The following is an 8,872-nucleotide window of genomic DNA, read 5'->3' on the forward strand; positions in this document are numbered from 1 at the left end:
CAACTTTATTGTTAATTTAATGGCCAGGACATGACGTGGTCGTCGTCGTGCTTGGTCCTTTGCTCCTGTTTCTTGTTCAGATCGTGTGGCCCAGAGGCCTCTGGACAGCGCAGCTGCCTTTTTGGGCCACGTCTATCAATGTAAACGTGATCTGGCCATAGCCCGAAAGTGTGGAAATTATAATAAATTTAGCCGCATTTGGCCCGCAGTTTCTGCTGGCCGTAATTATGCAGACACCTTGCCAGCCTTTCGATCTCCAGTCAAGTTGGCCCAGTGAGCTGCAATTGCATATTGCCATATTGACAGCGTGATGGATGTTTGGATCCCCAGTAGTTTTACGCCGAATCGAAATCGATTGGGCTGCTCGTTCAGCAAAAGGAGCCTTTGCATATATGGAAAAATATGGAAGCACTGAGGTAAAAATCGTTGACCTTAAAGATACGAACAAGTAACTAGTTACCTTGTGGTTAAAACATTTTCAAGATTAAAGCTAGTTAAAGTTATTCAAGCTTATAACAACCCTTTTCCGCCAAGTTCATAGCAACTGTGATAAATAAAATGCTATATAAATAGGCAAATAAATTATGTTGAAGCCTTTTGCATCCCTTTTTTGTTTAAGTGCAAATACTGCCACGGGTGGTCCGCCGTCAAGTGGCTGGATATTAAGATTCGACCGGCGACTACCGTTGGCCATTTAAGACAATAAATTTCATAAATAGCTTATGCATAAAATGCAGTCAGTGGGAATGGAGGGGGCATTCTCCTGGCCACTCGATTCGATCGGGGCTCTCAACTCCCGCTGCGTTGATATTAATTGGACGACATAATTGCGGGGCCACGTTGGCCATAATAATGCGGAGTGCGGTACGTGGGGTAATTGCTCTGGAAACACGTTCCACTGGCAGCACTCCCCAATTGAAGTGAAGCGAACTACCGAACTACTGGAGTTGGAATTTGTATAAATTTGGCTAACATCGAGGGTCCTCTGCCCGAACTGCGTAATTATGGGTTTGTGGCACTTGGCTTTTGCATCGCTGCCTTTTTGGCGGCACACACTTGAAATTATCGGTGTGTGTCCGCCACTTAATTTATTGTCTTTGGCGCTGCCCTAAATCCAATTGTAATACAATCCGCCGCATTTATCATATTTAACTACCGACTCCAAACGCACACACATCCTGTATTTACGGCCTGCTAATACGCGGTTTAAGTTTAATGAGTGCAAAGGGGTCGCTTATGGCGCATCGTAAAAGGAGGCAGCAGTTGCAAGCGAAGGTATGTTGCAACCGAATAGGAATTTACGAATTCCACATTTTACATATTTTTATTAGGGTTTTTCACACATGCTCTTCGTCACTACGCGAACTGCCTTTCACAGTTTATTTCAAGATTATTCCAAGCACAACGATGGCGAAATACTTTCTATTTTACCAAAACATAAATATTTTTCATGATATAATTACCTCAATCTAATGTTTAATATTTTGTTACCTTTCCGAGGATATTTTCAGCCCACAGTCCCTCGCATTTTGGGTTTGTTTGCTCATCATCAGGCTGAGATTGGTTCGAAACCAGCCAGGACATTGTTATGATTATAAATATTTATTTTATGCGCTGCTCTGCTCAGCTCCCGGGGATTTTCTCTCCACTTCCCATCGTGCAAATCGGTTAAATGGACTGTGCTGTTTATTTTTTCATAGTCCCTTAATAAGCCCCATGAAAAATGTGCAAATAAAAGAAGGCGGCTGGGTGGCTCTGCTTCTTAAAGGACATACAACATGTGTGTAAATGTGGATGTTTGTTTGCATGTGTGGAGGGGAGGGCCCAGAAAAGAAAATGGCGCTGAACCAAAGATATGGCTGAAGATAAAGACTGAGTCGAAGGAGCAGCGAACAGAAAACATGTCCAGGCGAAATTGCGCACAATTATGGGACTGAAACGGACTGTACCTCGCCGCCACGCCCCGCATCCCATCCGAGCGGAAAAGAATTATTACGTTGAATTTTCCCCCAAAAAAGCAAAGGAAAAGAAAACGAAGCGAAAGAATTCTCATTTTTTGATAGCCCACCAGAACGATGCCGCAAGGATACACTCCAAAAAATACTACTATGCCCCGTCGATTAAAGTAGCAAATAATTTATAATACTAATAAACCAATACCGTCTGTTATATGGAAATTAAATAGTGGATGCAAGCCTTTTTTTAAATGTTAAAATAAATGTTTCAATTAATTGTTATAAATATTTTGAAAAGTATGTTTTCTTCACATTGACAAAGATATATTTTTTAAATATTTTAAAATGATTTTTCTCTGTGCATTCCAGGATATGCCAGCCACATCGCTTGGCTCACGTGCATATGACAGTGGAGTAAACAATTTCATTTCGCGCAGCAGGACCCACAAGATAACTGCTACAAACGAGTCGCAAGATGCTGCAGAGGCGTAGAGGGGGTGGGGCTGGGATTTTGGGCGCCAAGGGGGCGGGCAGGAGCAGCAAGGACAACGACAGCACTTGAGTTCTGTTTTCGAAGCCGAGAGAGAAGGACAACAACCACCGGCTGAAGCGGTAGCATAAGAAGTTGCGTAAATATATTGTCCTGTCGCTTATTCTTAAGGGGGGTTTTTTCGTGGATCCGGGATTGTAGAAAGGACGCAGGACGCAGGACGAAGGACGAGGGACATCGGACTGCGGTCGGCCGGGACCAATTCGAAACTCAACTGCCAGCCCCATGGGCGTTTGGACGCAGTTAGTCGAGCGTGCCTGGCGGATTTTTTAATGCGTGCCTCTATAAATTTTGCACGCCTTTTGTAAATGTGAGGACCACGAAGAAAACTCCTGCGGGAGGAGTGAATTTTTATTTCAAGGAGGAATGAGTCGTGGGCAGCTGTACACGTGGCCTGACCAGTTTTTTTTACCAAACTGTCAAATTGTTGTTACTGTAGCATTTTCCTTCGCTCTGGGGGTTTGTCTGTGCTTCAGAAAATCTTGTATATTTGTCATACGAAATGTTTATCTCCAATATTATTCCATAAATAACATGAAACAACCCTGCTTTAGAAAAGATTTGGCGGGTAAGTATTATTTTAGTGAATTAGAGATGAGAAATGTTTTACTTCGAAACTCTAAGAAACAATCAGGAAATAAATTCATATAAATACATATTAACAATTTTGTATTTAAATACCGAGGAAAATGAGAATTTCCAATGATTAGGATTTGTTTTCCTTCTCCACCTGTGAAGTATCCAAATGAATTTCGTCCTTCAGATCGAAACAGGCCTTCAATTTGATGGTATCCAGAAAATCCAGCCACTCGCCGAGTTCTTTATTCTTATCCTCCTTGCGCTGACTAGGCTTCACGCCAAGGACATCATTTTCGGAGTCTCGAGCAGCCACACAGAAACCCAGTAGAAGATTGCGACGGCTGAAGCGGATCAGATAAAATGGTGTTCCCTTGCTGCGAAATGAGCTAGCAAGCAAATGTTTGTCACTCGATTCTTGACTTGCCTCCTGGTTTTTCACTCTGGATGACTTTGCCCTATTCAAGTAGTTCTTAACCACTTGTTCGAAGTCCCACATGGTCAGCTGGCAATCTTGGCCACCCACAACCAATAAGTTATTATCCAAAGCGATCTCCATGGTGTTAATGGTGGCCTTATGATGGTCAAAGAACTGCATCAAAATCTCGTTGGCTGTGTCCCAAATCATAATTAGGTTATCATCGCCACCAGAAACCAAATAACGACCGCAAATGGAGTAGGTCAAGGCGGTTATCCTGCTTTTGTGACCACGAAAAAGTCGCACTTGCACAGCCTTGACAATATCCCAGATCCTAACAGTGCAATCAGCAGATCCAGTGGCCATGTAGTGACGATTTGGATGGAATAAGCACACCCCGAGCTCGGCCAAATGTCCTTGCAGAACTCGGGCGGGTTTCCTATTATCCTGCATCCAAACTCTAGCCGTACAATCGTCCGATGCGGTGGCGAAATAATATCCCCTTGGTGCGAAAACCACAAAGCAAACTGGCGCCAGGTGGCCGGGAAAAATAACCACACAACTCCAGGACAGAAGGCACCACAAGCGAATGCTAAAATCCTCGGAACAAGTGAGCAGAAAGCGATCCTCCGGATTAAAGGAGCAACCATAGACAGGTCCTTGATGTCCGTACAGGGTACGTCTGGTGAATTTCTTCGTGGGATCTAGCATACCCTTATCAACCCCAGCCATTCCGGTGTCCAGAACTTTCAGCCATTGTGCTGCTTTCACTTGAACCAACTTCGAGGGCTTCAGAGAGAAAACAAATACCTTAGAGGATACAGTTCCCAGAGCCAACATGCTAATGCCCTCCGAGAAGTTGGCACAAATCACGACCTCATCGGAAGGTGAAGTTGTATACAAATACGTCGAGGGCAGGTTGTCCCGATCGAGTTTCATGCGATGCTGCTCATCATTCTTCATGTGAAGTAAATCCATTCTCTTGGGGTTCGGATTATATACCCTACTTACCGGTGGCAAATGTAGATTCTTTAACGCTTGGGGTTCGTTCCTCTTCCTGCGGCGTTTTTGAAAAAAAGGTCGAGCGGCGAAGTCCTTTTTATGCAAGGGCTCTGGAGCACCGTAATAAATCGGTTCCAAAATGGGCTGTCCCGGGGCAAATCGCTGCTGGGGCTGGCCATCTTCACTATAAGATTGTATTTGAAAATGGCTCAGCAACTTTTCCTGCTGACCTCTAGTCCATTCCTCGGAGCAAAATAGTAACTGGCGAAAAGCTCCCTCCGACATTTCAATTTTCACCTTTTCATGGCCTGTCAATAATTTCTGTGCCTTATTTGGAACTTCTGCGGGCCTGCAAATTTCTCTGAGCTTCATTAGTCTTGGTATATATGAATCATCGAGATGGTCTTGAAAGCGAATCAGAAACATCCTTGCTCTGTGTATCTTATCACTGGCCATCATTTGCAGATAGGTGAGGGCCATCAATGGATATAAAAGTATATATATCTCGTATTTGTAGTGACTTGGTGCCGATTGGATCAGCTTAATAAGTTTCTTCACGACTAATTCGTATTCGGCGAAAACCGAATCCTCTTTCATAACCAACAAGCTAACATTTTCCCTGTTTTCCGGAAACTGAGCGCGATCCTCGTAAAAATCTAAGCCATCACGGTTCTTAATAGCTCCGTCGACATCACAATCACTTCGATGATCTGGAGAATTTGAGCCTTTCATCGGATTTGTCAGACTGTCGTCTTCATTTAAAATAGCCATTAGTTCTTCTTGAGAAATTTCACCCCTGTCGACGGGGCGTGATGACATTTCCTCCCAGTAAGTTGGTTTATTCTCCTTATGCTGTTCATCAAAATCTGTTTGATCATAATCATCCTCATCATCACTATCACTTAGGTTAAGTAAACTGCTAAAACTAAAACTGGAACTGGAGTTACTGTCCATGGTGTTGTCTTCCTCCTCGGGATGATATTTTTCTTTTTCCAACTCAGAATCTGATTTATCCAACTCATTTGGCATCATTGCTCCACTGTTGAGTGAAGTTCATGCGTTGGAATTAGTGAATGTAACATATTTATAACTGAAGACTTACGTTTCTTCCCTAATTAAATCAGGTTGCTTGATGGGTGCCACCATTTCAAATTGACAGGTTTCCGCGTCATAAATCGGCATCGATGGCATCGGACCACTAAAAACTGGCATTGAAGGGAGTTCTTCGGAAGCTTTTGGTTTGGTATCTTCAGAACTAAAGAAATATCAAGTAAATACTCCAGAATGCGGAGAGACTTGTTAATATCGCTAACCTTTTATTGAATGCAAATAGATTAACATTCTTTACAGTGTTAATCCATTCGGTGGAAGATCCTGGAGGTAATGCTCTTCATTTCGTTTCAACATTTCTATTTGTAACTTACCATCTGAGTTGGAATCATCCGAATCACTTATCTTGTCGGATTCCGAGCTGCTCGATTTTTCGCTCTTAAGATCATCTGAATCCTCTTCATCATCGGAGCCTGCAATTTCTAGACCCATAAGGTCTTCAAATTCTTTCAAATACCATTTGTTCATTTTTATCTGGCTGGATTCGATCTTCGACTTTTGGGGCTCCTTGTTTTTATTTTTCTCCTTGGCTTCCTCCATTTTCATAAGCTCTTGTATTATATCATCTCTCGAATCATCGGAATCCGAAATGATGTACACCTCCTGATTGAGTGCATTGGAAGTTTGGATCCTTGTGTAAGCAATTTATTAGAAAGGATATATTCCTACTCACATCACTCGATGGTATTGTTATATCCATCTTTGTTGCTTTTAAATATTCGAACTATCCAAATCCGCCTTAGAGCAATTAGTTAATATTTTCCTTGCCTTGACAAGTTTTTAATTTGACAGCTTGGCATTATGTGGCCGTATTTCTGTAGCATATTTCGCTACTAATCAAATTCGGATCTTATAAAAAAGGTTAAAACAATTAAACAGTATTTTTTACTTTTTTTCAAGAAAAATTAAATTTCCTAATATATTTATATGTATACATATTTATAAATTGGGAATTCATATAGCTACAGTTAACCACTTTACGAATGTTCTTTATGGCACTGCCAGCTCAACTTTTGCGGTTGATATTATGCTTTCGAATACATTTCCCTTTTCGATTTATCCATTTTTTTCCACAACTTTTTCCCAACATGACGCGGCGACGACCGCTGATCTGAAACAAAATGCTGGCTCAGCAGCACATCACATGAGGGCGCTGGATTCCAGGGAAATCCAGGGTGTCCTTAAAAAGCGAGGGGTGGTGGAGGGGCCGAAGGACTGGTCCATAGGTAGAAAAAAATTAATTTGCATACCCAATACTCAACGGATTTGCTGCTGCGGAGAGGTTTCCCAAGCCACTGTCCATTGAAGGGAACTCTTTTAATTTTTGCTGATACCCTATATTGGGTAAAAGATCTGCTCACAAAGGTGTAAGTATGTTGCACAGAACTACAGAATTATGAAATCTTATTACCTTGGAGGTCAAAGCTTAACATTATAATGCTTATTCCTTATGCTCGACAGGCTGAGAAAAACTGTGTGAATAATTTGAATGCCAATGAGTAGAGTATTTCTCATTCGGCCCTATAGATGCTTTTATGCGTTGCTACAGTTTTTCCACCACTCACTTGTTAGTGGAATTGGGCGAGTATGCTGGCGGACGAAAAGCCGCGGATGCATTTGGAATTCCTCTGTAGTTCGGGCAATATGTCCGTGCTGGCAACTCATTTTGCAGGGCACAGAAAATAAAACAGACGTGAGTAAAAAATGAATGTACAAAAAGCAGTTGACAGGACAACCCGCAGCAGAAGCAGAAAATGTAGCTGCATATTGTTTTGTAATTTTCGCCATGATTTATGGCGCTCGGCGATGCACTCTTTAAGCGCTTGAAAAACTAGAAAAAAAAAAAAACTGCATTAAAAACTAGGAATATGGGCAATTGGTATTCATGGATGGGTATGTGTGTCAATAGACAAGGGCCACAGTTAGAGGCTAACACAATGGCAAACAAAGCCTCATTATGGACAGCAACAATTGCCAAATCACTTGATATGTAATGCTGGCCATAGATAAATCACACTGCAGCATAATCCATTGTAAAGTGTCGAAAAGCTGCAATTGAAATGCAAATCAATGCAAATCGATACTTGAATCATCACCAGCCGCAGCAGCAGCAGCAGCACCAGCAAAATCTGAAACAGAATCAGAATGAGAAACTCGAACATGAATGATTCATGCAACGCACGCGAACATTCAAATGCAAATACTCGAATGCCAGAATGCAAAATGCGAAATGCGAAATGCAAAAATTATCCAAAAATGCAAATTTGCGAGTGCGAAAACCCCGCTGAGTGAGGCCAACAATCAAATCAAAATAAATGCACCGCACACACACCGAAATCCCCAAACTGCAACAAAGCCAAAAGTAAACACACAACAAACAATGCAGCTTGCGGATTTTCGCACTTCCGGTTAACTGTTGCTAATTTGATTAGGGAATTTTCCACAGGGGCGGGGTGCAAGAAGGTGGAGAAAAAGGGGCGTGGCAAGCGAAAAGGCCATAAACATTTTTAGCTGCTGCTGATTTCGCTCTGGCCTGCCAACTTATGCAAATTATCTTGTGTGATTTATGCTCGGAATTTTCTCGCCTTCCATTGGAGCTGTAACTTTGCTTCTTGGGGTGCTGGGTGCAAATTGAATTTTACAAAATTCCGCAGACGACGCTCGATGTGGTAGATTTTTCACTACAAAAGTGGGCTTTTACACTTTAAACATATTAGTGAAATAGCTTAAAATGTTGGCAAAAGTACGCTTCAAGTAAATTAAATTCGCGGACTCTCAAAAAAGTTTTTTTTTCTAGTAATTCGTTGCTAATGTATTTCATGTTCGTTTACTATTCCGTCACTATTTCTCTGAAGCTAAAAATGGTTAAAAAATAGTTTCACACGCCATTCAGGAATATTGTGATTGCTCTTTTCAGGTACCGTTCATATTCAAATCTTCAACATATTCTCGTATATTCAATTCAATCATATCCTGTCATGTTGCCACCAGGAAACTGGCTCTTGTGCCTCTGAGTAAAGCCCTTCTTGCCTTCCCGTCTGCATTGTTGTTCTCTGAACTTGTCCGTGTCGATTGTCATGCTAATTGAGGCAAAAAGGACGCAGGACACACCAGGTAGAGGCTGCCGCGAAACTTAGTTCCGTCGCAGACATGGCCGTGCAAAGTGCTCCAAGGAAGGCAGTCGTTAAATAAACCATAAAACAAGCAGTCAGCCATGGAAAACAAATAAAGCCCACCCACAAAAAATGAGCTTATGGCTGG

At 42.1% G+C, this 8,872-nt stretch overlaps 1 protein-coding gene across 2 annotated transcripts; it reads right to left on the reverse strand.

Annotated features, from left to right (window-relative positions):
* Positions 1–3,211: 3,211 nt before the first annotated feature.
* Positions 3,212–6,723, reverse strand: LOC6546505 (transcription initiation factor TFIID subunit 5). 2 transcript variants are annotated; one of them, XM_026977308.1, is made up of 6 exons: positions 6,593–6,723; positions 6,285–6,460; positions 5,926–6,214; positions 5,815–5,875; positions 5,604–5,756; positions 3,212–5,540 (listed from the first exon to the last, which is right to left on the reverse strand). In XM_026977308.1, exons 2-6 carry the CDS (start codon positions 6,309–6,311, stop codon positions 3,212–3,214), a joined length of 2,859 nt encoding a protein of 952 aa, XP_026833109.1. In that variant the 5' UTR covers positions 6,312–6,460; positions 6,593–6,723. The 2 variants fall into 2 exon arrangements, with proteins under 2 accessions (XP_026833109.1, XP_001972271.1); XM_001972235.3 differs by lacking the exon at positions 6,593–6,723 and having other exon boundaries at positions 6,285–6,501.
* Positions 6,724–8,872: the final 2,149 nt, after the last annotated feature.

This window comes from Drosophila erecta, unplaced genomic scaffold, assembly GCF_003286155.1.
Source record: "Drosophila erecta strain 14021-0224.00,06,07 unplaced genomic scaffold, DereRS2 tig00000021-arrow-pilon, whole genome shotgun sequence".
Taxonomy (NCBI): domain Eukaryota; kingdom Metazoa; phylum Arthropoda; class Insecta; order Diptera; family Drosophilidae; genus Drosophila; species Drosophila erecta.